Source organism: Daphnia pulicaria, chromosome 1, assembly GCF_021234035.1.
Source record: "Daphnia pulicaria isolate SC F1-1A chromosome 1, SC_F0-13Bv2, whole genome shotgun sequence".
NCBI classification, from domain to species: Eukaryota; Metazoa; Arthropoda; class Branchiopoda; order Diplostraca; family Daphniidae; genus Daphnia; species Daphnia pulicaria.
Genome location: NC_060913.1, coordinates 4,606,985 through 4,634,830, shown reverse-complemented (window position 1 = coordinate 4,634,830; position 27,846 = coordinate 4,606,985). Strand labels below are relative to the sequence as shown.

General features: G+C 40.9%; 2 protein-coding genes, 4 long non-coding RNA genes and 1 pseudogene across 6 annotated transcripts; 3 read left to right on the top strand and 4 right to left on the bottom strand.

Moving 5' to 3' along the window:
- Positions 1–171: 171 nt before the first annotated feature.
- LOC124326381 lies at positions 172–8,141 on the bottom strand (annotated as a pseudogene).
- A 1,541-nt stretch (positions 8,142–9,682) lies between these two features.
- On the bottom strand, positions 9,683–12,277 carry LOC124343070. The gene is made up of 5 exons (XM_046796195.1): positions 12,185–12,277; positions 11,845–12,037; positions 11,473–11,749; positions 9,999–11,411; positions 9,683–9,935 (listed from the first exon to the last, which is right to left on the bottom strand). Exons 2-5 carry the CDS (start codon positions 12,010–12,012, stop codon positions 9,769–9,771), a joined length of 2,025 nt encoding a protein of 674 aa, XP_046652151.1. The 5' UTR covers positions 12,013–12,037; positions 12,185–12,277; the 3' UTR covers positions 9,683–9,768.
- A 4,221-nt stretch (positions 12,278–16,498) lies between these two features.
- Positions 16,499–16,828, bottom strand: LOC124343969. The gene is made up of 2 exons (XR_006919479.1): positions 16,735–16,828; positions 16,499–16,660 (listed from the first exon to the last, which is right to left on the bottom strand). It is a non-coding gene; the product is annotated as an uncharacterized LOC124343969 (long non-coding RNA).
- Positions 16,829–16,888: 60 nt separating this feature from the next.
- On the bottom strand, positions 16,889–18,815 carry LOC124326303 (cylicin-2-like). Its single transcript, XM_046785088.1, has 4 exons — positions 18,779–18,815; positions 17,587–18,701; positions 16,989–17,481; positions 16,889–16,923 (listed from the first exon to the last, which is right to left on the bottom strand). Exons 1-4 carry the CDS (start codon positions 18,813–18,815, stop codon positions 16,889–16,891), a joined length of 1,680 nt encoding a protein of 559 aa, XP_046641044.1.
- A 1,043-nt stretch (positions 18,816–19,858) lies between these two features.
- LOC124344021 lies at positions 19,859–20,240 on the top strand. Its single transcript, XR_006919507.1, has 2 exons — positions 19,859–20,047; positions 20,115–20,240. It is a non-coding gene; the product is annotated as an uncharacterized LOC124344021 (long non-coding RNA).
- A 5,197-nt stretch (positions 20,241–25,437) lies between these two features.
- Positions 25,438–26,200, top strand: LOC124343911. The gene is made up of 3 exons (XR_006919441.1): positions 25,438–25,621; positions 25,682–25,779; positions 25,844–26,200. It is a non-coding gene; the product is annotated as an uncharacterized LOC124343911 (long non-coding RNA).
- A 573-nt stretch (positions 26,201–26,773) lies between these two features.
- Positions 26,774–27,746, top strand: LOC124344106. The gene is made up of 3 exons (XR_006919546.1): positions 26,774–26,812; positions 26,987–27,051; positions 27,207–27,746. It is a non-coding gene; the product is annotated as an uncharacterized LOC124344106 (long non-coding RNA).
- The last annotated feature ends 100 nt before the right edge of the window (positions 27,747–27,846 follow it).

The window sequence follows — 27,846 nt, the reverse complement described above, 5'->3', positions numbered from 1 at the left end:
ATGATGTTTGAAACAGGTTAATAAACAAGCGAAAAATACAGTTAAAATTGATTTTTTTTAATCAAAATAAGACGAAATATGGTCAAGGATAGATAAATCCGTTTGAAAAATTACCTCATTTCCTTCCCGTATTGAAATGCGGGATTCTTTTTTTCGAAGCTACTTGGGGCCTTACGGCAGCATGAATTGTTGTATTGCAGCCAAATGAAATCATTTCAACTGATATTTACACTTAAAATGTTGAATGAAGGAAACAGTTGATACAAAGCTCAGCCATTTTTGAACCCCAATAGAAAAAGTTTCCAGTCCAGCAGCGTTTGGTGGTATGAATGAAAACAAAACAATCATTGTTCACACAGATGTAGTTAGAAAAAGGAAGGACAATTTTATTTGAAGATGAAGGGGAACTAGGGAAGTTATGGAGGATGGCCAACAAGCAAATAAATCTCTATTCAGTAGGAAAAAATGCCTATAAATGTTATAGCAAAATTGGTTATATTTTTCTTGTGAAAAAAAAAAAAAGAACACAAAGTGTCTACCAGGCCTACACGTCAAAAAGGAGGAGAGGAAATAAAAATTTCAGGCAGTGATAAGGAGCTTAATAAATCTACCAGTGGTACATCGACTTCTTTATGTCTGCTCGTATACCCACCAACAGTCGTTGTCTTGACATTGTATTTTACCGAATAAAGTGTCATTAATTCCCCGATTTTCAATTTATTTATTTTTTTGAGAGGGGAGAGGGGAAGGGGGGGGGGGGAGGAAATGTCTTTTTTTTTATTATTATTTTGTCTGTATGTATGTCTGCATCCATTAGCGTCGAAATTGCCTAACGGCTAGGGGAGGCAACGACTTATTTCCCGGGACCCTTGTCGTTACCGGCAGGTCGGTATTGTTGAGGAGCACATCCGGCACAGAATCCAGACGCTCCAGGTGGACCAGCAACACCAACCATTCCTCTTGGTCCTATTCAATTCAAATTTTTACTAAATGTACTTATTTGATTCAAAGAAAATTAAAGTTAAATTACCTGGTTTTCCAGAGTCACCACGCTCGCCAGCTCGACCAGCAACACCAACTCCTGGAGGTCCATGTGGTCCTTGAATACCAGCTGGTCCCATCGGTCCTTCCATACCGATACCACCTGGTCCACGTTCGCTCTTAGATCCAACGTCTCCCTTAGGTCCCTCAGGTCCTGGTGGTCCTGGAATGCCTGGCAAGCCAGTCAAGCCACGATCTCCAGGTTGACCGACCTTTCCTGTCTCGCCTGGTGTAACAGAAACATTTCGTATTTTAAAAGAAGTTGATCATCAAAACTTGAAATTTCCAAGGAAGCCCAGACATTTCAAAGCGGGTAAGCAAAGGATAATACAAACTCGACATGCAAGCCAGGCATTCCAATAAGCCAATTCTAACGCGAGTACCTGTATGGCCGATTGTTCCAGGCGGGCCAGGCCGTCCAGGTCTTCCACGACCGGGAATACCGGGTGGACCTTGAAGTCCACTTACTAATTCTTCCATGTGATCTGTGATCGCGGGCACAAACAAGCAAAACAATGCAAAATATCATGCACAAGCCAAATAAACACAACAAAAACAGCGTTTCGGTTGAGCAATATTCTCATGTGGCATATCGTTTGGTCAGCGCTCTGTTCAAAGAGGGTGGAAAACGGGGATCAAAACAAAACATGCTGCACCAGCGCATATTCGCGTGCAGGAGATTGAAATTTCTTCTTCAAACCTGTAGCTCCTTGTAAACCAGGTTGTCCAGGGCGTCCCGGTCTGCCGCGACCGGGTAAGCCAGGAGGACCAACTAATCTGGCTGTCAACTCAGTCAGTTGATCTGAGAATAGGCGTTCGATCATTAGAAGATTTTTTTTTAGTCGTCAAAATTAATCAAATTAATTTGCCACTTTGAATCGTGAACGACTCGAATTGGAGCAGTAATACCGCCGACCGTTTTCATTAAATGAATTTTGTGAAGGTAACCTGTAATTATTTGAGTAAAACTAGAAAACTTACCACGTAGAACAGAAGCGCAAATGTCTCTCAAATCAGACTCGGAGTACGTTTTTCCCTGTCGGATATTAAAAAAAACATTAAATGAATTCGCAATGGGTATAATCATTAGTTTTGACGCTGATGCAAAATAATTACTGCTGGTCCGGTGAGACCAGGCAATCCAGCGAATCCGCGTGGTCCTACGGGTCCTTGTCTGCCAGTGGGCCCTTCAGCTCCAGGTGTTCCGGGCAATCCAGTGGCGCCTTCCGGTCCACGATCACCGTCCGCTCCTCTTTCTCCGGGCTGATAATTATGAACAAAAGGTTACACATTATTCACCTTACATTCTGATACATTTCCATAATCTTACCAATCCAGGTGTTCCTGGAAGACCAGGTTGACCAGTAGCTCCGGTAGCACCAGCACCGTCGTTTCTCATCAAATTGGCAGGAATGACACCGGCATCACCAGGGGGACCAGAGGACCCGGTGGACCTGGATTGGGAGAAAATTAACATTTAAAAATTAAAAATTAAATTTGAAACGAATGTTAATTTAATCAATTTGAAACAACAAACCTGGTGGGCCAGGTTTGCCAACGAAACCAGGTAAGCCAGCGACTCCAGAGGTCCGATCGGGCCAGGAATTCCGTTCGGGCCTGGAGGTCCGTGAATTCCTTCCACTCCGGGAAGACCGTTTTCTCCTCGATCTCCTTTAGGTCCAGGACGACCGATTAAACCTTGAACACCAGGTTTGCCATCAAAACCCTGGTCCATCAATCGTCCAAAAGATTATTTTACGATCATCTATAAATAGTAAAGTTATTCTTACGCGAGGCCCATCAGGTCCTCGTGGTCCACTTTCGCCTTTCTCTCCTCTTTGGCCCTGGAAAAAAAAGAAAGAAAAAACAAAAATGTGTTGATGTTTGCGAGTTATAGTGTAGCAAAATGTTGAGTGGATACGAACTGGCTCTCCGTCGGTTCCCTGCTTTCCTTCGTGACCCTTCATTCCAGTTAAGCCAGGGCTTCCGGTCGGTCCAGATGGACCAATTTCGCCTCTTTCTCCTCGCGGGCCAGTCTCACCACGGCTGCCAGGACCTCCTGGCAATCCTTGAGGTCCAACTTCACCCGGAGTACCAGGAGGTCCTGCAGGTCCAGCAGGACCAGCATTGCCTGGTTCGCCACGTCTGCCGATTTCTCCGGTCGGTCCAGTCAATCCCATAGGTCCCTTACATAATTAATAGCAAGTTAATTATCAGTGACACTAACAAAGTAACCCAATATACTGAGTTATTCAAACTAAAATTGTGATTAAGTTTGACTTACCGGAGCTCCTGCTGAACCTGGAGGTCCTTGTAATCCGAGAGCACCAGGCACACCTGGATCACCCTTGCTGCCGGGCAAACCTGGTTTTCCTGCAGGTCCAGTCTCTCCACGAGTACCGTCATTACCGGGTAATCCTGCCGGTCCACGGTCGCCCTTTTCTCCAGCGATTCCGCGTTCTCCCAAGTCTCCACGTTCACCTCGATTACCCCTCTCGCCCGGCGGTCCCGGCATACCAGGTTCTCCAGGGTTACCAGCAGGTCCCGGGGGCCCGGGTACAGTTTGTCCACCCGTTCCAGAAGAAGCTGGGCCAGGGGGTCCAGGAGTACCAGGAGCTCCTGGAGGTCCTCTTACACCAGCAGTTCCTCTGTCACCACGATCGCCTTTAGGTCCTCGTTCACCCGATGTACCGTCCTTGCCTGCTGTTCCTGGCGGACCTATTTCGCCAGTGAATCCACGCTGCCCTTGAGCACCTTCCGGTCCTGGAGGTCCAACAAAACCTCTTTCTCCCGGCGCTCCTTGCATTCCTTGAGGTCCAGTTACTTTAGTAATATCTCCAGGAGGCCCGGGAGGTCCACGAGGACCAGTTGATCCCATTTGTCCAGTCGGACCTGAATCTCCTCTATCGCCTTTAGGTCCAACTTGACCGGGCGGTCTCTATTGTAACATTGTTGTTTAGCTATTCTTAAAAACGGAGATCAAATGTAGAATTTGAATAACTCACGGTGTCTCCTCGAGAGCCGGGAATTCCAGACTCTCCTCTCGGTCCAGCGATACCAGGATTACCAGGCGTACCTTCCTTTCCGATTTCTCCTGGAACACCTCGCATTCCCTTTCATGTCCAATAAAACAAGTGTCTGTATTAGATTTAATTTTGATTGAAGTAGTTGACTTAATATGGATTATTACCATGTCTCCTTTGGTTCCAGGTTCTCCACGAATACCCTGGGGTCCCGGTAGCCCTTGTATTCCTCGCTCTCCTGATAAGCCGCGTGGTCCCGGTGGGCCCTAAATCAAGTTAAAAGGCATTCAAATCCATACAGATTGTATAATGCATTGACTTGCAAGTACATCAGTTCCATTCCGTCCTGGCACACCTGGTGGACAGGTTTGCTCGCAAACCGGTTGAACTTGCTCCCTGGGTGGAGGTGGTGGCTATTAAACAAGCATAATTATTGAACCGTGGTTAATTGCACACGTCACGCACCAAATTAATTCCAGCATAAATCTCATTACCGGCAATTCCTCGCAAGTTTCACGCTCTGGGCGAGCGGGATCGCAACTCATCACCATCCATTGAAGTTCAATCTAAGACGGAACAGTAAAAAAATAAAATTAATCCTTTTTTTTTTTGTCGTCCGCCATTGAAATTTGACAAGTTAAGTTGATACCGGAACGGTGCGCTTAGTTCCAGCCACTTTGGAAATGGCGATCTCGCCGTTGACATCGATCGGTCCTCGGACATCGAGCGGCAACTCTTCGCTGAACTCGCAATCGACATAGAGTACAACACGTTCGCGATGGACTCCAAAGTGAACTTTGTGCCATTCTTTATCAAAGACCTGATTCACCAACGACGGAATGTTAAATGACACCCAACAAGTTCCAAGAGATCAGAATTCTGTAGATACTTGAGCTTTGCGGAAAACGAGCGTCTGCAGCTTTCCACTGAAATCGTTGATGCCGAACTCGATGGTGTTCTTGCGCGGGTTCAGGGTCACCTGGAACTGAGGGCGTTGCCGCAAATCGCTAATTCGAATTATGTTCCAGGCCGTCTTGGGTGGCTTCCTTGTCCGGAAAGTGCAAATGAAGGAAAACTGTTGCGGAAGGCCTTGAGGGAAAATGTTCCTGTGGAATGACAGCAAATAGAAAAAGTTGATTATTGTTGAATAAAAATGAAAGGCGAGTGCATTTGTAATACGACCTAGTGGGAACCACCAAATCGGCTTCCGTCTCCAGACGATAGGCTGTTTGCAAGCGGCTGGAACCGCGTACTTTGGTTACACCAGGGTATTTGGTCTCGAGGACATCTAACCGGAACTGACGGATGAAATCGAAAGCTTGTAAATCATCCTCTCCTGGTCGGTAGTCGGAGCAAGGTCCGTTAAAATCCACTTCTCCGGCTCCCGGAGCTAATAAAGATTAGAAAAGGGTCGACACATTTATTGACACAGTCCACACACACACACACACGGATCAAATGAAATATTTAAATCAGCTGCTACCTGGACGGGTGAAAACGGCCACGTCACCTCGATTGGGCGATGATAAGTCTGTCAAAGTATAGCGAGAAAAAACGGGTCACTGTTATAAAACCAAAAAAACAAGTCGGGCGATTTCCATCGAAAAAACCAAAACAGCGAGAAAACATTCAAATGTTTATACGAAGAGATGAAAAAAACGACATTATGATCATCAAAGTGGGTCATGGCGATGAGTGAGCCCGGACATACACCAACCGTTCGATTCAGACGATATCTGGGTATACATTTTGAGTTTTGTTTTATTTTTGTATCTCCCATATTATTATTATTCTTTTTAGTTTTTGTTTTATGGGAGCAGTCTCTGGCCGGACAGAGGGATACGGAGAAAAACCGAGATAACAAAGGTCGCCAGCCACATGTTCCTCCTCCGTCTCCGAGTATACATTCCATCATACAGCGACGGAAGGAAAGAAGTGATCCAGATTCTATTTTTTGTCATTTTTCCTCCGTTGTTTCATTTGGGATTATTTAACAAAATTATCCCACGGGATGAAAACTCATCATCGCCAAAAGAAAATCAGCAAATAGATAGAAGAGAAATGATAAGAACAACAAACCGTCAGAGTCGAGTTCGTCGTATTCAGCATTGCCAAGTCCATCGACGTCAGTCAAGTCTTCATCCTCTTCAAATTCACTTTCACCACTCTCTAGATTAGAACCACCAGCACCATTGTTAGTTCATTTTTTCGTGTTGTAGGATAAGTTATAAAAGTCGGAATAAGCAAAATTAGATTTTTATTTTATAACACCGTTTCCTTTTTTGGATAAATCTAGAAAATTGGATTAATTTTGTTTATGGGACCGGCATTCACCCTTTTCAAAGTTCGCAGGTCAAAAAACAAAAAATTAATACGAGTGGAAGAAAAATATCTTTAAAAAAAAATGGCTCTCTCGTCTCTTGAATATTTGAATTAATGAGATCGCCAAGACTGATTGGTCTGCCTGCCTAACCCAAATAAGAAATACACGCGCACAAACACACACACACACAGCGCGGATGTAGCGCCAGCAGCAAGTCAAAGTGCTGTGTATGCTCATAAATCTCTAGCCGATGAGATTGTCAAGCAAACATACGCTCGGTTGGCTAAAGTGCAGATGTAAGATCGTGGACCAAAAAAAGTATCTCAACTTCTTAATGGAAACTAGACAGGAGTAATACGAGAGAGCCGTTCTTTTCATTTTACAACAATAAGCCGAGCGCAACGAAATGAAATGTGGATAGATAAAAGTAGTCAAAAGGAACCGTGATAGTCAAGAGATTTGGAATTTGATAGCAGTAAAAAAAAAAAAAAGAAAAAGAAATTAGCTCAAAGAAATTTCATTACCTTGGCGCTTAATTCGCTGCTGACGGGCTCCAGCAGTTCCCCATAGTTGGAGAGCCAGAAGCAATCCGAATAACAGAAGCTGGCTGACAACCTTTCTCCTTTTCCTGTAAGATGCCAAGGAATTTTTATTTTTTCGATCTATTAGCATCAATATTTTGCCAAAAAATAAGTAAAATAATAACAAAAATGTCTCGCGAGTCCTTGAGATGTTGCTTAAACTTGATCGACACGTTGCATTCTTTTCATCGCGATAACCATCGCTTCCTTATAGATGCATGTTAAAGTACGCCTTAAGAATAATTGTCGATAACCAAATAAACCAGATGTCAAGAGTTCGACCCTTTCAGATGTCAAGAGCTCGGTCAAGAGTTTCAACAAAATTACCTATTTCTTCTGTACAGCATGTACTGAAAGAGTTAACTGGACGACAATATACATGTTCTTCAAAATCAGACTGTGTTAAAACAAAAAAACATTTAGCTTATTTGGAATTAAGTGAGTCCTTGCCTGACTTAAACTACGGGTGTCAATCCGTGAAAATAACACACCAAACAGCAACATCCGCAGTTATTCCGAATACTCCAGTGCATAAACATAGTAACCAAAAGACAAAGAATTTACGTTTATAAAGCATATTATCCAAATAATATGTTGTACACGGAAACAGGAAACTTGGTTGACAATTGACGTTGCCTTTCAGATCAAGACTTACGAAGACTTGGGAGATAGCACATCAAAATTCACGGTTGTAAAAACAATAAAAGTAAAAATAACTAAACTAAACACGAAATCAAACCAGACCGATCAAATGGTAAGATCTAATGAAGAAATGTTGAGCTTACTGCGTTTAGGAGAGAGAATGAAGACCTCATCCGACGTCGTCGACGAGGAAACGGATTCCAAATGCCTTTTCCCTGAAGGTTTGGGTGCCGCAAGGTTCTGGCTGAGACTCTGACGGAACTTCTGCACATCTCCCATTTCCAATGTCAATCTTCGAAACGATTCCGCAACACTCTGATGGTATTCTATGGTTTTTTCAAGTTTACAATTACTGGAAAGAGGGTCCCAATCTGACACTGAAACACTGAACTTTATCAAGGGACCAGTTTGGCCAAGATCCTTTTTAAATTCGCGGAAATGATCTATGCATATAGGGTAGGTGAAATGGGTTTCCGAGGAACGAAGAAACTTTTCCACTTCGGAGTGATTGGGTATTACAGCTTTCGGCATACTCCAGGTGAAGGACGGTCCCGGCACAGATTTCCATCTCGATACCCAATTGTCCGCGATGCGTATAATAGCAGCAGAGGCAAGAGGCGACTTCGCGATGGCTTCTTGGAAGTTGGTATTCAACAATGTCCGCTGAAAGGGTTGATTATCGTCTGTAATAACTTCCAAGGAACAAACCTTGTTTGCAAATTTTTCCCAGGAACGAGCGTCATCAATCAACAACAAGCAATTCACAATTTTGTCACCGTCTTCTTTTGAAACGTAGTCCAACAAAAAAGGGCGACTGAAAAAATTTCGGCACATCGCGGTAAACAATTCGAGGCAAACTGAGAATTTCTTGATGCAGGGCTTCGTCGTGACTATCGACATGTGGAGGTCGAGCATAAACTTCCGTAGATGATGGCGTGGCAATTTTTTCAAATACGGTTGAAAGGATCGAATAATATTCTTTTGTTTGGGATCGAACCGATGCTCTTCAATCAAGAAGAAAAGGTGAATGCAATTGAACAATTCTTCTTGGGTATTCAGAATCCAGGAGTTTTCATCCAATTTGTTGCATTCTTCAGTTATCCATGACTCGATGTGCGTAGCACACGTGTTCAGAATATCCAATTTGGTATCAGAATCTAGTTTACACCAAACTTCATTTGAAGAGATGATATCACTGAAAAATTCGCATTTGATGTCGTGGGACCAGCATCCGGCAGCTTGAAATACACACACTTCCATGAACAGCGATTGCAACAATGAATTTTCGAGAAAATGAAGAAGGCTTCTGACCACATTTGAGACTACATCTCTTCGTTGCGTTACTTCGGATTTCTTCATTGCAGAAACTACAAACGCGCAGATTTCATGCATCACGTCAGAATAGCAGAAAGAGGTTTTCCAGTGCTCGCTACTGGATTTGTGAAAGCCTTCAAGGATGTGCCAAATTTGGTCAAAGTTCATTTGAGACAACAGCAACGAGATGGAGGGTATTGGTTGGAGATCTGCTAGTTTGGGGTTCCGTTTCACTTGCATCACAAACTGAATGTACTTAGTCACGCTAGATAGTAGCAAATCGCAGTCGTAATTCCATTGAAAGTTTGAAGGTGACTTGACAATCTCGTTAATGGCTGACAATTTATCGAATAACAGCGTTGAGTATCGATTTAAAATGGATATCAGTGACGTTTTTCCTGATTCCGATGATTCGGCAAGATTCCATAAAGATTGATCCGAAAGGAATTGCATCAACAAGCCAATCGTTCCTTCTTGATCTGGAACATTGATAATTTTGGAGAGCAAAGACTCGAGCCATTTTGGATTTTCAATTAGAATAAAACATTTCAGCAGTCCAAGAGCGTCCGGAGCGAGGAGAACGCTTAATTCGCAACTAAGAAAAGTCTCGCAAATTTCCATGAAAATAAACTGGCAGGATACATTATCCATGAAGCGCGAGTTGACCTGGGCATCCAATTCCACCATCAAACGGCATTGCAAGGTCGAAGAAAGCTTGGAGAAGACAGAGACCAACGATGCTAGTCTATCTTGACTGGAGGCTTCCGGGTACGCCTCCAAAGATACAATTGCATCCACGTATAAAGCTACATCTGACTGTTTGAGAACGGCAGCTCCTTTCTGGTCAATGTTGGTCATCGACGACGCTACAACAATCTCCAATCAGCATAGCTCCTTTCACGCATTTGACGTCAAGAAAGTACTGGATCATTTTAGTAATCGGTACAAATTGTTTGAAAATTCGATGAGTAGTAATCAGTCCTCTGATCAGATCAATGCAATCGCCCCAACCTAAAGAAAAAAAGTAAATTATATGGGCTAACTATTAACCTTAACAAAACAAAGAAAACTCACCATTGCTTTGGCAGACGAATTCGACGACTGCTTGAGCTACTTGCTCATTCTGGATGCCTTCAAAAGTCTTCAATGTTTTCTTCTTCTTTTTAATCTCGAATTCGGACCCAAGAATCTTTAATATCTCGAGACCTTCTTTACGTGCTCGCAAGGCGATGCAGAGACGGAGTAATCTCAGCGTTAACTCGCCGTTTCTGAAAGTTGACTGGGTCCAGATTCTTTGGGGATAGGTGCAGCAATATTCGACGGTCTTATTTAAATCTTGTGCAAGCTGCTGTTGAGTGAGCGTCTGCCATCCAAGCGCGGAAGTCAACGAACTTTCAAGGTCGTTCAACAGCATGGCAAGTCCATAACGACAGTACATTCTAATGGATAGATGTTTAGGCCATATAACCAGTATTGTATGGAAGTAAATCTTCTGACGAATTCTAATTGATTTTCCCCTGCAACGGCATCCATTCTGACAATTGCATTCTTCTGAATTTAGTCTCCTGAATTTGATTTTCTTGTCTGGTTGAATGCTACATGGTTCCAGCAGGTTTCGAATGGGGCCAACACATTTCTCGCTCCAGTTCAGCTCGTCGATTTTCAGATCTTTGACAGCACTGTTCGAATCCATCCAACGCGATATTTTTGTATTCGTTTTTTCTTCTGGTGCCATCCCACCTGTTGTTTTTCTAGCAATCGGTTTGATATACGTAGCTTTCGCTAGGTGCACGTCGATAAAAGGGCAGCATCGGAGAAGATCAGCCAAGATTCGGTCGTTCCCTTGAAGGTGATGAAACATGAGACTATTCTCAAAATACTTTTCTCCAAGAACAAAGAACAATACATTTTCTTCTTCACATTTCCTGGTTGAGATTTTTTTATCGCAATGGCAATCTGTTTCGTCGTCATACCAAAAATCGGAAGGGTCGGAATCGGATTCGTTTTCAGAATTATCGTCATTTTCAGAGTTTTCAGAGTCTTCAGAATCTTCAATATTCGTGTCTTCTGCTTTCTCATTGCATGAAACGATTTTATCGTCAATCCAAGTAATAAGTGGGATTTTGACGTTTTCTTTGAGCAATTGTTGAACTTCGGTAGAAAATACATCTTCTTTTCGCTGGGGAACCCAAGAAATGAGTGCTTCTTCTAATTTCTTCAGTGATTTCAGAAAGACTAAGAAGTCGGTTGGCATCACAATTGTGGAATTGGTCCACACCAGGTTGAAGACGAGTGTCAACTTCCAGCCTCGCGTAATCGGCTTCATTACATAGTGGCAGCTGTCGTAAAACGAAGACAGAGAGGAAAGCTTATGGCTATCAACCTGATCTTCATAGGTGGCTTTCCTTCCTTTATATTCTAAATTAAAATTTCCACCATCGTGTCCTCCATTTACGGGCAACTGAAGAATCGCCGTACCGAATGTTCCTATCATAGTAAACGTATGAGTATAATCAATCAAAAACAAAATAAATAAAATCAATCTTACCAGATTCTTTTCCTGAATCAAAGGTATGAGTGTACTGCCCATCTACCTCAAACAGCATCAGCTTATCAAACTTTGCTTTAAAATCCATAGATTTAGATACAGGTAATCCTAACATCTTGATGACTAGAGAACTTATGTCGAAGTTCTCTAGTGTTGATAAAATCATTTTATCAGAACACTTTTCAAAAGTGTGTTTCCCTGAGGAAGGGAACAGAGTTGGTGAGGCACCTGCATCTTGCTGTCTTTCTAAAAAAGCCTTATTCAATCTTTCAGCATCCTAAAATATCCAAATAACAAAAAAAAGGAGAGATAAGAGAAATACCAAAGACTCAATATATTGGACATAAAATCTCATTTTAAAAATGATCATACCAGAATAGATAAAGTTATGTCGATATTTCCAATTTCTTCGAGGTTAATAGAAGGTAGAGAAATTTCATCAGGTAACACATATCCAGCTGAAAAATCCAATAATGGCTCCTGTGATGGTAAAACAGCTTCAGCTATGCACTTTCTATCGATTTTCAATGAAGAATTCATGACTCTTCTGTTTTTTTATGGAATTCTGTAAATAATGAATGTAAGAAATTTTTGAATTTGCAACACAAATCAAATCACAATTCCAAACTTATAATGAAAGAAAAGATAAAGAGGCAAAACATTCAGAGATATTTAAAATTAGCTAATATTGATATAGTAAATATCTATTTACCCAATAGCATTAAATAATAAGGAACAGAACCACGACGACGAAAATTCGTTCTCAATTCCAAACCGTTCCAAACCCAACAAGAACACCTTTGGCCTTCGGGCTTCGGATAGGACTATCGGTAATTCGGTATCGATCGACCACAGCACACCTAGCGGAACGAACTGGTTCTACATAACCAACCACCAGGTGACAAATTTTCAAAATCTTCAGCTTTCAGGCAGTCACAAAAAACTCAAAAAAGCCGCAGCCCCCAAAAAGAAAGAAATATGCTCAAGAAATATCAAATATGCAATATCTATTACCCTTTCTTGGGAATAATAACATTTTAAAGTGTTTAATTAACACAAATCTAATTTACTTTCTTTGCAATTCATATCAAAAATCTGTTGCGTTACATGACGTATACGTTTCATTTTCATGTTTCGTTCTCGTATTCTCGTATCATGCCACTAGTGTTGTGGAAGTGAAACTGAGCCGATATCTGAGAAAGAGATCCCGGTTCGGCTATTGCAACATTCTTTCCTGAGCGTTGTCCAATTCGGGTTCTTATTCTTACACACACCAAAGATGGGAAACTTGATTCCACGTTTAGTAACGAATTTTGACAAATCTTGAGTATCCAAAACAAAAAAAAATTACTAAAATAAAAGAATAAATACAGTATATTAACGTAGAATAAAAAAGAAGGGCAACATTTGTTTCGTACTAATATTTTAAAGCCATGAGAATTTTGTTGTGGACTTATGGTTAATTTTTTTGTCAGCTTGTACGTTAATCTTCCGGTACAGGCCATCTTCTGGAGATGCGTGGTGGATTGATCAGTGGGTAGGTAGGCCGTAGGCGCGGTTAGGGGATGCGGGGAGATGTCATTTCCTCAGGCGCTGGGGAGTGACCGTGAATTGATTCTGCACGATACAAGAATTCTGGCGGTTGCACCCATCGCATCACGAAATTTTCATGGCAACAGATTTCACCTTGAATCCATACCGTCATATCTTCAGCTGCTCTTCGCCGAATGCCCGAATCGCACCGGTAAAAAATCGGCGTTCTATTTCAAAGGAAGTAAATGTTGGTATAAAACACATAATTGTAAATGTATTCAAAACTATTATTGGACAAATCATCCTGGAATTGGAAAATTTCAAATGGTAAATACAGATGGGGATTTTGTTGTCATGGCAACTGTCCCACCCTCAATTGATACTCGCACCGCCTCAACGGATAAGCCGGTGCCGACTAAAATTTCTTCCGTGCAGCACGAGTCCTTCTGTATCAACATTTACGACAGTCAAATAACTAAAATCAAAAAGAAAATCTTTTACTACTCGCCGATCACTGTCCTACAGCACAAGAATGTCGCTATTATTCACAAAAAAACGGTCCCTCATCTCTACGTCAATTTTTTTATTTCGAATCAAGAAGTCATAAATAAAGTGCTGGAACACCTCAGCCAGCACCTCAGTCAAGAAATCGAGCTCAATCAAGTGAAAGTCCTCCCAGGTTACGACAGTGTCAGGCTGACCAGCAAGGTGCAATCTTCTGATTTCTCACTGACCAATTAGTGGATTCCGCATGGCAAACCACTTAGGTTCTCCTTGATATTTCCGACACGGGAAGATTGCAATCGAGTGAGGGATCAAATACTTGATAACCCCGAAAAATTTGATCATTTACGACTTGAATAAAAATTTTTAAAATGACATGGGTTTTTAAATCCTTTTCTTCGGTTTGCTCTGTAGTAGCAGATTGATACAACACATCGATTACACAAAAAGGAATCTTTTTTATTTGTAGTGGGCTAATTGTTTTCACTACATCCATTTAAAATGAATTTAATCTCAAAAATGGAATAAATTTCACGGCACCAGCGGATTTCTCTTAATGGGATTTCTGCAGATGCCGAAAGGGAATTTTCTTTTCGAAACTTTTCTCATGAACGCAAATAGAAACGCACAGAAAAAGGGATCTCAAACATTTAACTGCTCCCATTTGACCATTGATAATTTTCACAGGTATTTTTATCGAAAAACCATTCCCCAATATCCTCGTAACTTTTAGCAGCCGTCACTCTGAGATCTGTGTGGAGCATTTTGCATAATTTACAAGCCCAACCGGAACTTTTTCGCAAGTTGAATTTCCCTTTCCAGTCAAAGTAGCGGGAATAAAGATCCAAGTTCTTACTGAGTTGGATTAAATATTCGGCCAACAGTTTGGGTGTCTTGAAATCCCTGGCGTTGATGTAGGAGTGTGCCGGTGCAAACAAGGAATAGTTGGCTCCGCCAAAAACAACTGGAACGGTTCCTGTTTCAAAGGCCCTGTAAAATTTTTCAGTGACGTAATCTGGACAAAAGGAATTTTCAAAGCTCAGGTAGAAAAGGTACTCTCGTTTCAACATGTCGTCACACTCTTTTTGCTTTTTTCTGGGACAGGTCTTGGGATTTTTCAAACATCTGCCAAAGACATCGACTGGAATGTATTTCTGAAGTTCACGGACGTATCCTTCTCGGTTGATTGACGTTTTACAGTTGCTCGCGAACCAGGCGGCTGTTTTCGTCTTGGATGTTATATTGATCCCATAATAATTTCCAGTCGACGGCCTTTCTTTGGATCGTCAATTTTTCCTTGGGTTCAAATTGAAACCCACCAAAGGCTAATCCAACAAAATCAGAGTCGAGTCTATAAGTGGCCGTCAAATTGAAAATGTGTCGAGGTAACTTTCTCCAAGGATAACTACTTCTACTACGAATGGCAAATTCGAAATTCAAATAAACGTAACGTTGATCAGGCCGGCGACATGTCGGCAGGCGATCAAATGACCCATTTCGGAAGTGGAATATGACTGCGTTACTCTCGTTCAAAAGGCGCCGATCGCTAATTAATCGGCAACCTTTGACCGCGGGGCAGTTTTTCAAAGACCACCGGATACTCCATGTGAAGGAGACGGGCGTCCATAAAAGTAATGTCTTGCGTCTGTGACTCAAAGGTCGAATCTCTTTACAAGTATCATGTTGCATTTGTGCGATGTCACTAATTTTATTAATGGCAAGGAGATTGGCATCATCTAGTCGAGAGGCCTAAAAATAAAAAGACGATTTTAATTGATGTAAAATTTCTAAAACTCGATTAAAATGTTATTCTTACTTTGCTCAAAAACTTTCGATGAAAACTCTGTCGAGATACTGTGAGATAAGAAGCACAATAGATCGTAAACGCACTGATGGAAAACACAACAACAGAGTATCCAAACGCTCGTTTCAACATTCCATTTACACTTTTACACAATAGTCACGTAGCCTTCAGTCACTATTTCACCCTAGGAAAATTAGTTAACGTTTCAACACACTTAAAGAAATTTGAGTTGGTATAAAATGGAAACTGGAATAACGCCTCTCGGAAGTTCGGTTAGATATGAGTGCCAGTTTGTGCCTTGTGGTGGTACCATAGGTCTTTCTCCGTCATTATACTTACAGTCACGTCACGTGACCAAAACTGACCATATTGCAACTAGTAAGGATAACAAAAGTGGATTCACTTTTCAGTGACGGCGAGTTGCCGCTATTGGCGAGATTTCAAAAATTTAAAAATGCCTTTTCCCTTTAAGATCAGCTGTCTTGTATGTAACATACAGTATGTTACATGAAAGCAATAACCGTTAACCGTCAAGTGAAGCTCAAGTGTTCTTCAATACGTCAATGTGTTCCAAATGGCTAGCTCTACGACTATACAGTCTGATCCAATACCCTTGAAACAATTTTAGATTAACTATGGATTCCTTTTTTAGACTGTTTCTTATCTGTTGAAAATCAAATTAAAATTAAGGTTGGTTAGTTTGAAATTACTTACTCTCCTCAACTGTACGAATAGAGCTGTAAAACATACCAAGTCAACTCGGTATCAGGGAAACCAATCTATCCAATGAATACACAGGATTACCACTAAAGTAACTAAATTAAAATATGAACATATTAATTTATCTTAATGACCGTAGTACTCCCTATCTCTGATTGTTCAGTCTCGGTCGCCATATTTAGAAACTATTAGTTTATTTAGATGCCGTCCATTCTTCACACATTCATCAATAAACATCCGATTTGATTCATAACGGATCCGAATGTTTATTACGGTAATGAACAGCTGGAGCAACGAACTGAAAGGCAACTGAAAAGCACAAAAATTTACTGGAAAGGCGAAAAACGTTTAGTGGAATGACAATAGAGAGAAGGTGATAATCAATCACCCAGCTAGGTTATTGAACACGTAAATTTAAAGCATATTTCGAAAACTTGTTCATTTGTTGCGGCGGGTATAAGTGCGCTTGGTAGCAGCAACAGGTACAGTAACTTCTTCTTCGTCGGATTCAGCTTGAGCTTGCTTCTCTTCCACCAATTTCAAATTATTCGCTTTCACTACGGGAGAACCCTTAGGCGAAGGATCCGTCGGATTCTGGCCAGAGATTACGGTGACAAAATCAGCAGCCTGTGACGACATTAACAAAATTTCTTTAGCTTCATAATGAAAAACAACAAAATAAAATCGTAATTCAAGTTTACCTGGGCTGCACCACGTTTGCCACGTTGTTTCGTCTGGACCGGTGATGCCACAGCCTCTGGTTCTTCCTCCTGGACAACAGCAACAGCAACAGCAACAGCAACAGCAGCAGCAGCAGCCGCCTTCTTCCGACCAACGGGTTTCTTCTTTTCAACCTCAGTAACTTCCTCTTTTCCGCCGCGCTTGCCTTTCTTCTTTCCGTCGTCTGGGGACTTGTTTTCAGTCTCGACAGGATGCGGTTCTTCCTTCTTTTTACGTCCTCGGCCAGCCTTTTTCTCCGGCTCTTCCGCAGCAGCTTCGGCATCCTCGGAAGTTTTACTCCGCTTCGACGGATTTGTTTCACTATCTTCTTCCAGTCCATTGACGACTCGCAGAGGAAGTTCCGTTGCTTTGTCATCTTTCTTGACGACTCCTTTCTTCTCAGCAACTTTTTTCTCAGCCTGTTTCTTCGCCGCAGGTCCTTTCTTTCCTTTGGCTTTAGTCTCTTTAACCTTTGCAACTGCCTCGGCTTCTTCATCCCCAGCCACCTTGGCCAGTGGGGTTGCCTTCTTTCTGCGACCTCTCTTGGCTGGAACAGCTTTCGAAGTTTCCGGCGATTCCACCACAGTTTTAACAGGAGCAGCTGGTTCTTCTGGAACTGCAGGTTTCTCTACTTCTTCTTCAACATGTTTCTTGGCAGCAGCAGCTCCTTTCTTTCCCTTCGCTTTAGCCTCTTTCACCTCTTCAACTGCTTCCTCCTCGGCGTCAACCTTGGACGCAACTGGTTCTTCTGGGACTGCAGGTTTCTCTTCTTCTTCAACATGTTTCTTGGCAGCAGCAGCTCCTTTCTTTCCTTTGGGTTTAGTCTCCTTTACCTCTTCAACTGCTTCCTCCTCGGCGTCAGCTTTGGACGCAGCTGGAGCGGCTGCCTTCTTCCCACGACCTCTTTTGGCTGGAACAACTTCTACAGCTTCGGTCGTTTCTTCGACAGGAGCTTCAGCTTGCGCCTTGGCCTGTGGTCCTCTGCCTCGCTTTTCTTTAGTTTCAGCTACAGGAGATGCGGGAAGAGGAGATTCAGTCTCGTCATTAGGTAGCGGCTCCTCACTGGCCTTGGCAGCTTTTTCGGTTCCGTCTTTCGATGAAGCTTGTCTGCCTCGGCCCCGTTTCTCTTTAGTGTCTGGTTCGTTTGTGACTAGATTTTCTGATTCCTTTGGTTCTGGGACTTCTTCGACTGTGGCCTTTACTTTTCCACGTCCTTTCTTGACTTCAGGAGCTGGAGAAACTTCAGTTGCTGCAGCAACGACTGGCGGAGCTTGGACTTCGGGTTGATCAGTAACCACCTCTGTGACGGTTGGAGGCGCTGTATCGAGCACTTGGTTACCCCTTTTCCCTCGCCCTTTCTTCTCCACAACTTCTGGTTCAACAACCTGAGTAGTTTCAGATTCCGCTTCAGTTGGTTTAGTTTCCATTTTGGATTTAGGCCCTGTTTTAGATTTTGGTCCAGGCTTTGATTTAGGCTCTGCAACCACCTTGAACACCCACACCTGAACGTCCTTTTCTTGTGCAGTTTCCTCAACTGGTTCAGGATTAACTTCGGGTGATGAACTCATTTCTTCAGATTTTGCTACTCGTGGTTGAGCTTTCTTTCCACGTCCTCTTTTCTCCTTGGTTTCAGCAACTGGAGCTGGAGCTGCAGCTTCTACTCTGTTCAGATGATTTTCTTCGACAACTTCCTTTTTGCCAGGCTTCTTTCCTCTTCCCTTTTTCCCCTTTGCAACGACAGTGTCAATGACATCACCATTAGGCTCAAACAGGGTTGGGTCAAATGGAATTCTTGCCCTCAACATTTGGTCCACATATTCCGGATTCTTCTTTTCTTCTAATTTGAATTTGCGGTAGACATCGTTACGCGAACGGCCAGGTAGGTGCTGGACCATGAAATCAAAAACGGTTCCATGCATTCGCAATGCAAGGAAGAAGCGGGATGTCTCTAATGAAAAAAATATGTTAGGAAGAAGTGAAGAATCAATAAAATTAAATTTTTTCAACCTTCCTCACTCCATCTACCAGCACGTCGTCCCTTACGCCCTGAATCAGAATCCATGACTTGTGGAATAGTACGGACTAGTTTAGGAGAAGCAATGGCTAACGATATAGCAGAATAAACGGTCAAAACCGAAACCGCAAGTTAAATTGATAACAAAAACAATACAACTATCAACGACGACCTAAGACAACCTTCCTCACGTGCGTCTCGAGGCCGAATCAAATTCAAATAATCAAATTTCTTCGTCCTACGGTTTCCTTCCTACGACCTTGATATTTCGAGGGGCCCTCTGATTGGCTGTTTCGAACCGGATGTGAAATTTCTTGATTGCCAAACCGTCGACAATAGGACATTATAAAAATTACATAAAAACATTGATGGATTATTTCAAGACTTTTTTATTAAATTTAATTTTTTAATTCTAGTTTTTTAACTTTTACACTTAGCAGTTGTAAATAGGTTGCACATGTCAAGAATTTTCTCCTGGCCTGATTAGCAAACGTAATTAGTCATTACTAGACGTCGCTAGGGTCGCTCTGTATCAAAGTTTTCAGTTTCCCATGATACTAATTTGTAGTCTATAGCCTACTGTTTACATGGTTTGGGCTTTATTTATTTGTATGAAGTTCCAAAATAGTGCATGATTTAATATCTGCTCTTTTTTACCAAAAAAATTTAGCAGTTTTCCATTGCACATTGAAACCATCGAAAAGGTTATGCTTGTGAAATTCTGGCATTTAGAAAGAAACCACGGTTAGTGATGAGTAGAGTATTCTTTATTGCAGGCCATTCACATCAATCTGTGATGGTAAGAAAGATTTGCAAGAATATTGTAATGAAAACAATGGTTGGTTGGTAATCTTTTCTTTAGTAAATGGTGGCCCTGAAAAGGTTTCGGTATTCTATTTTTAACTGGCTAGTTTTCAATCTATACTATAATGATAATTTCACTGTTCGTCTGTTCGAGAACGTACGTATACGTTCCTAATTATGGGGTACTTTTTTCCCGACATTATTCTTCTTAAAAATGTTAATTTCTGCTTGTATTCTTTAGGGTTATTAAATTTAAATTTTTTGTGTGGTGAATTTTACAGATAACATAGCCTACAATTTATGTGTGGCAATAAATTCCATCTGATCATGTGGCCTGAAACTGCTGTACATTTTCCAAAAATTTCGTCTCTTGCTGCACGTACCGTCTGTACGCGTTTCGTCACCTGCAGATATACTTCAGAACAGTAAAAGTGATTATGTTGGTCAACTTTTGAACCCTAAGATTACACATTTAGGTATTTGATGACCTTGTTTTTGACAGTAATTGAGTTTTTATCGGTTTTTATTTTTTAATATTAACAGCATGGTGAAGTCTGAACTTTTTAATTGCAGTGCAATGTGCACATGGATTTGTTGCAGCCAGCTGGCGAAAGGTGTTCCTCTTGCAGGCTTGCTACCTGTACCAGTTGTAGCTTTCGTCACATGCAGCAACACTTCAGAACAATTTAAAGTAATTAAGCTGATAAACTTTTAACAGTAAGGCTGCTACACATTCATTAGTCGACGTCTATACAAGTCCGTTTCGTCGTCTTGCACATTTTGTGTGTTATTTTTTCGCAGAAAGCAAAAGGACTCTGTTGGTCTAGTTGAAATTAGAGAGTCTTTGGCGGGCATTTCAAACGCCGCTGTCAAAAAAATCAATAAGAAATTGAAATGGGGGCCATCACTAGTTGTTAATTGTCTCGGTCGAAAAGAAAAAAAGGAGAGCGGCTTGTCATTTTCTTTTCTTCTGAAACAAATTCATCCACACACACACACAGAGAAAAGTGGTGAGGTGCCGATTTTTTTACCTTTTGTAAAATAAAAAGAGGGTTTTTTTTAGATGGGGGTCAGAAAGTACACACATACATAAAATGGTGAAGAACTCGAAAAGTTCTTTTTCTTCTTCTTGTTTGGAAGGGCCGTGATGGGAGATCAAAGAGAATACCGCTCTCTTGCTCGAAGTGAATTTTGCCTGAAAAAATATAAAAAAGATGGGGGGAAAAGAGAGAGTGAGGCACCGGTCGGGAAGTTACCCCACCGAAAAAAACCCGTCCCATTTGACAAGCCCGCGCCACATCTGTTTGACCTGTTGGTATAACAGGGCGCCAAAATCGAAAAAATTAAAATCAAAAAGTTTCTTCTTCTTTTATTTCAACCTGTCGATATAGTATATCCAGAAGCTCACAGTCATGTAGAATATTGAATTTCGCTTCGTTTATAGATTTCGAATCACGTCGTTTGTTTGTTCAAAGAAAAAAACAAACAAATTTCATCGGTGTTGGGGGCGACTGGTTTTGATCCCGCGCCACTTGGTAATGAGTTTCTTATTCTTCTTTTCTATCCAACCTCCCGTCGAGGGTGCTGGTTGTGTTGCTGGCCCTAATATTTCTGTGTAAACACGGGAAAATACAGCACAGTCGTGTGTACAAACACAGGTTCCCTCCCCCCCTCTCACCATTACTTCCATCCACCTATCCTCCCATCCTTCCACCCACACTTCCATACACACGTCGGTGCTGCACCTGCTTGGGATGTACATACCCTTTGAAAAGCTAGGGTATTATATAGAACTTAAACGTCCATTTGCTGAATCAGTTTTCCCTTCGAGGCTTAGGATCCCAATTAAAAATGATTTTGATGTCTGAAAAACAATTGCATGCGCAGAGAGAGTTGACGGGGTACCAGACGCACAGGTGAGCAGATTAAAAAAAGCGCACGGAATTTGAATTTTTTTTTTCGAGTATCGGATAAGAATGGCGTGTGTATAGATGGATGTGGAGGACACATAACAGCCATTGCCAAACGGGCGAAGAAGGAGAAGAAGAAGAGACCGTGTGCACAGGTTGCGCGGTAGATGGTGTGATTACCTTTCATTTATTTTTTAATTCCTTTATTTATAAGAAATCATTAATTTACGTGGAATCTTCGTTTGGATTTTGAGCAACAACCTTTATTAAGCCGAACGCTGTCAGTCAACGTCAACTTGCTCACTTTGGAAACTTTAAATCAAGGGAAATATTGGATGAGGTTGGAGCACATCTATACGATGTCGGTGAAGACAGTATTTTATCACAGCCGGCTACAGTGTCGATCGAAGTAAATTGGCCAGTTTGATTAGGTGCGATATCAAAGCTAAAAGTAATTAATTAATTTCTATTTTATTAGGGTTTATTTCCTGGATTCACCGTTACTTCGGCGGAGGAAACTATGTTGGGCGGTAATCAGTTCAAGAAAGACTTGAACAGGTTGGTTTGGAATGTTGCGTCTACTTCCAACAGAAATGAGGACGGACAGCAGATTTGGGACGAACGCGCTATTCCGGCAGTGCAATTAAAACCAATGGAAATCCGCACATTTATTTAGCCGCAGTATGGGCCGATCGGTGCCGCCGGAACAGCAGAGGCTGCCGGCTGCAGACCACCACCCCATCAACCGCCCAACGTTTTTTATGCGGTCGGCCCGCCGCCCTCGATTCCCAGATGAGGGGCTCCATGCGCTCGAATCCGTCCAGTGCGGCCGTCACTCCGGACGGCGGAGTGGTGCGGAGTAACAGCGCCAGCGGGATGACGGGCGACTCGCTGACGTCGTCGATCGTGTTGATCGTGATGTCGATCTCGTCCAACTCGTCATCGCACACTCCGCCCGTCTCGGACTGGAACGTGGAACACGTCGGCAATAATTGGCTGCGATCCATCGGTACGTTGAATTATTAAAGTTGAGATCAAAACGAGCCAATTTGGATTTGGATTTGGACGTTTTCAAGTTTTTCTTGACTTTGATCGGCAACTGATCAAAAAAAGAAGACAATTCTGGTGAATTAAAAAGAACAGAAAGATAGCGAAATATTATTATTGCATTCCAGCCCAACACCCAATTTTTTTTCAATTACATTTAAACAAAATTTGATGTGGTGGCAGCTGTCGCTATTTTATTGAAAATTTCGTAATTTCTTCTTTAATTATTCGTCTCCCCATTATTTTCTTATTTTTAAGATTTTTTTTTCTTTGAATGTCAACTTTTTCCTTTCGTCTGTATTTAAAATTGATTTTGTTTTTTTATCTTTGTTTCGCTATTATTTTCTTCGTTTTCATTCCATATTTCATCTCTTACAAGTTTTGGTGTAACAGACTGGAATAGTGGAATTGAACCGGAAGAGATTCTCTTTCCTGCAATTATCCTTGACTCGACTCGTTCATGATTCCCGCAAAATAAAAAACTCGGATAAATTAATTGTGTTTTCAACTCAACTTTGAAATTTATTAATTTTATCAAAATTTTTTAATTTCTTTTTTTTTCGTATTTTCGCTCTCTCTACTCTATTTTGTGTGTGGTTTTGGTTTACGATGTAGCCGGCGCTCTTTTGTTATTTTGTCGTTGATGTATATATATATTCCTGCTCTCTCTATCCCACCCTCAAAGCCCAAACTGTTTGTCCCTTCAACTCTCGAAATGAAAGAAAAATTGCACAATTGGCATTCAGTGGCATTTATAATAAATTTTATATTTTATCCGTCATCAATTTTTCATTCGAAGCCAAATGTCACTCGATTAAATAATTTTGATGTGGCTGTTGCTAACGGTAACAGATGGCGTATAGTTGCAGACGACGGGAATTTCTGTTGCTCCTGTCCTCTCGGTTACAAAACTCGTCCCGAATCGATCCCTGTTCAAATAAAAATATAAGAATAGAATAATTAGGCCATGAAATTAAAACAAATTGTGAAAGACAACACAAATATGAAACGTAACCTTTAAATACAAATTTGTATTGAAAAAAGTTCCAATGCATTTGCAAGGATTTGAACCACATCCACATGCGATAGCTTGACTCGATAAAGGATTCTCCCATTTAATTAAACAATAGGAGATACAAATAAATAGACAACTAATTAAATAAATCTACTTTTTTGCCTTTATTCTCTTTTCCTACTTATACAAAAACTCAATTTTCATCATATGCAACAAATATAAATAGTACCACTACCATATATATAATAAGGTGCTGTGTGGCTCAGTGGGTTAAGGCACCATTTCTGAGTGTATAGAATCAAATTTGGGCTGGTGGTTTTAAAAACGCTGTGTGTAACGCTTGACCAGGTATAATATACTAGTGTTCACCGTCCGGGTGCCCACAATCATGATATCCATGGGTATGCCGTGTTTCTAATAAGCAATAATAAGGAATATTAGAATTGCACTAGCACCGCCGAGACAGCCTCTATAGCCGTCTTATTATTTGCCTCTGACTTACAACTTGTAAGTGTTTTTCTTTTGTTTTTTTTTGTTATACACTAATGTTCTGTAACTCTAAGCGTATCTGATAGTAAAATGTATTGACAAATATATTATAAAATTTGATTTTCTATAACTGATTACTGATTGAGAATAGGCTACTAAGCCAAAAATAACAAAAATTTCTTCTATAGGATTGGTTCAAATCTGAGCGCACATAAAAGTTTTTTTTAATCCGTTTGAACCGTTTGAAGATTTTATTTCTACCGGCTGTTACTGTTTGGATATTTTAAGGAATTACAAAATATTTTATTTATTTTGTGAATTGAAAAATTACACTCAAACCATAAGTCAATAAGTTACGAATTATTTGTTATACACTTTTTATCTTAAGGCTTCTAACCAGACAAATCAGAATCGGCTGTTGCCGAATTATCAGGTCGGTTCGGCAACTTTTGCCGAATCGACAAATACCGATTGGCCGAATTTGTTTTGCCGAATCGACATGGATCTTTTTTCGTATGCAGGAAAAAATTAATTAATTTGATAATTTGTCACTTTTCAAAATCAGGAAATATTACAGACAATTATTTGAATTGTTTTTTATTTTGTTTGTTTGAAGATTTCAAAGATATTATTCGAAATTGGTGAGGCAATCTTAACCTATGAACACATCTTAACCTTTGAAATTGAAATTTGGCTCCAAAATTGTGTCGATTGAAATGTGAATCGATTTAACAGGCGAATTATATCGATTAAAGAGCGCAAGGCGGCCTAGGCTCCTCCCCCTGTCACTATCGTCAGAGGATCCATGGGAAAACCAACACACCAATTATGTATTTAAGGAAAAACTTTTTACTGTTTCTGCTCATCATATCAATTTCCATTAATAATTCAGTTGGTAGAAAACATCATCTTGATCTAAAGGTAAATATAATTATTGAAATGAAAACATTCGTTTTTGTCAATTGTCATGCAATTGTTTTTTTTTTTCCTTTTTGACTTTTCCTAGGATGAGACTCGAAAAAGTATACCTGTTAGTATGTTCGGATTTCTTCGAGGTGGCATCTTGAATGTTACAGTATCTAACTTGGCAATCTCGAAACAAGCACAAGAAACATCAGGACTGGGGTTTAGCTTGGATAGGACACTTAGTGATGCTGCAAACCCATACTTAGATAGCAAACGGGATATCTGTAGTTCAAGATTGGAAATAAATGAAGAACCAGATCACACAGCTGTTGCTCGATTTGAATTTGATTTCAAAGACAAAATGTAAGTAAAAAGTTAACATTTTTGTTTGTGCCTTGGTTCAATAAATAAATGTATGAAAAAATATTACAGATTTAAAGTTCGGTGCTCCAGCAGGTTTAATTTCATTGGCAACATTATTACTGTGAATGACCCAAGAAATTAAAAGAAATTCAGTGGCTGAGAAACTTAGTGATTCTAGTTTGTTCAGTCGAAATGCTAGAACCAAAAGAAACATACTTAATGAATCTCTAGATGTTGCTGAGGCTTCAAATGTTAGTGTTACTTGCAACACACTGAAAATTCCACTTTCTTCTTCAGATGGAAATTCCTTTTCAACAAATGTATGGATAAATAGTTCATCTTTCTTAATACTTTTTAATGAAAACTTTCCCATATTTTAGTTCACAGTAAACATAAGACATTCAGAAGAAGAAGGCATGTACTTAACCTTTATTTCCATCGCTGTTTCAATGACGAAATAATTCCCATTAACCTAACCGTAAGAAAAGTTTTTAAAACACCATAATGACTTCAAATTAAATTGTTAATTGATTAATGTTTAGATTGAGGTTACCGAAACCAACGGTGATATAAACTACCTATCAGCTGAAACGGCATGGAACTTTTTGCTGTTCCTCTTACAAAAGTAACTGGATCGCGTTCGACGGCCGATCGTTTCGCTTTCGGAAAAACCGATGGGAGGAAAGGTGGAGCCGGCCAGCAGAAAGGAAAGATTCAGCATCGAACGGATTTTGGTGATGGGAGCAACCGGTTCCGGCAAGACGACGCTCATCAATGGCATGATCAACTACATTTTCAACGTGCAATGGGAGGATACCTTCCGCTTCCAGCTGATTCAAGAACAGACGGCCGGCCGCTCCCAAGTTGACAGCCAGACCAGCCGCATCACGGCTTACGACATCAATCACGCGGTCGCTGGCCATGACAGAAGACTTCCACCAACGTTCTGTTCCATCCTTATCCTCGCGACGTCCACTTATCTAGCTTCATTTCTTCTTATGCTGCTACACTACTTTTCTTGCTTCACTGACGAGTTGGATCACTTCAGTAGTCGCTTCCGTCCGCTGTGACTGTAGTCATTCACCACGGGATTATGCATTGCCCAGGTACCCGACAGTTTACTTATTTTTTTTTAGATTATCTACTAGCAATCTATTTGCGTTAAACTCCATTTCTGTGTAATAGTTCAAAAATTAGGACCTTCTGGTAAACGAAGTGCAACTTTGAAGTTTCTTTTTCTAACGCTAGATGGCTTTTCTATATTTTCAGCTGTCAAAACGAGTCAGTTTTAGTTACTTTGTAAATCTCTTCAACAGTTATCGGTAGCTATTGTGTGGAAATCTTTTAGTGAAAACTGACGTTAACTATTCCCCTAACAAAGCTCACTTGTTAGATTTTCGAAAATTGCATTTTTTTTCTACTTCCGGTTTTCTCATTTCAGTCAGTAGTTTAGTAAATATTCATTGTACGTACAAAAGAACCACATATTCGTGATCCTCGTAAAATTTGTGGTAAATTTCATGTAAATTTTTGTACGATTTCGTACTTCCGGTTTTGAGAATTTCCCTGACCTACTGTTCAGGAAAATTCTCGATTTTGGCCAAATTCTCGATTTCGTTTAAAACATATCAGATCGACCCCAATTTTCATGGGGATCACGAATATCTGGTTTATTTTGACGACAGGTCAACAGTTGAGGAGCTATTGCTACTTCCGGTATACTTCCGGAAAATTTTCGACAAACTAGCAAGTGTGTATAGTTCTCAATATTGTAAGCTGAAATTTAAGTTTAAAAAATTGCACCTTTAAATCTTTGAGCTAAAAAACCTGATTATTGTTTCTATCCTTCTCAAGGGTTCCACATGGCAAAAATTTCTAAAAACTCTTTGTAAATTTTTCATCTAGCATTAAACTGCAAGGAACTCCATCAGCAGCTCTAAGAAGATCTAGCCGGACTAAATTACCCATCAGCCCATCTCCAAACGACGTGTCACTTTCCGCAGGACGTACCACGCGAATGATGGCATCCTGACTGCACGAAGTGGCCTGAACTACGAAGAAAACAGCCGTTTCACGCTCGTTTTACAGGCTGAAGATCTTGCAAAAGAGCCTGGAGCTGCCTTAACCAGTACAGCTACTGTAATGGTCGAAGTTCTTGATGTTCAAGACCAGCCTCCAGTGTTTTTAAACGCACCCTATCGACCTGTCATTCATGAGAACAGTCCAGCCGGCCATTCACTAATGAAAGTACTCGTGCGAGACGGAGACACTGGTCAACCTCGAGATTTACAGCTTGACATCGTCGACGACCCTCTAGGATATTTTCGTGTAAGTTCATTCAAGATGAATGACAACATTGGAACTGCCAGCATTGTGGCATCTGACAACCCAATTGATCGCGAGGATCAAGTTATACTGCGGAATGGAGGCACCTATTCATTTGGGTTGAAGGTGAACACGTTGTAATAGCGCAATAATTTATTCAGATTTTTAATGTATTCTTTTCACAGGCAATTGAGTTGATTGACAATAAGCCTATAGGCGA

Coding starts and splice junctions, on each gene's coding strand:
- LOC124343070 (XM_046796195.1), bottom strand. CDS start 12,012: ATGAATTCTTCATTGAAAATCGATAGAAAGTGCATAGCTGAAGCTGTT. Junction 11,750..11,844: donor ACATAACTTTATCTATTCTG/GTATGATCATTT, acceptor TGGATATTTTAG/GATGCTGAAAGATTGAATAA. Junction 9,936..9,998: donor ATTCGTCTGCCAAAGCAATG/GTGAGTTTTCTT, acceptor TTTTTTCTTTAG/GTTGGGGCGATTGCATTGAT.
- LOC124326303 (XM_046785088.1), bottom strand. CDS start 18,815: ATGGATTCTGATTCAGGGCGTAAGGGACGACGTGCTG. Junction 18,702..18,778: donor GCGTAAGGGACGACGTGCTG/GTAGATGGAGTG, acceptor TTTTTTCATTAG/AGACATCCCGCTTCTTCCTT. Junction 17,482..17,586: donor AGGAGGAAGCAGTTGAAGAG/GTAAAGGAGACT, acceptor GTTGCGTCCAAG/GTTGACGCCGAGGAGGAAGC.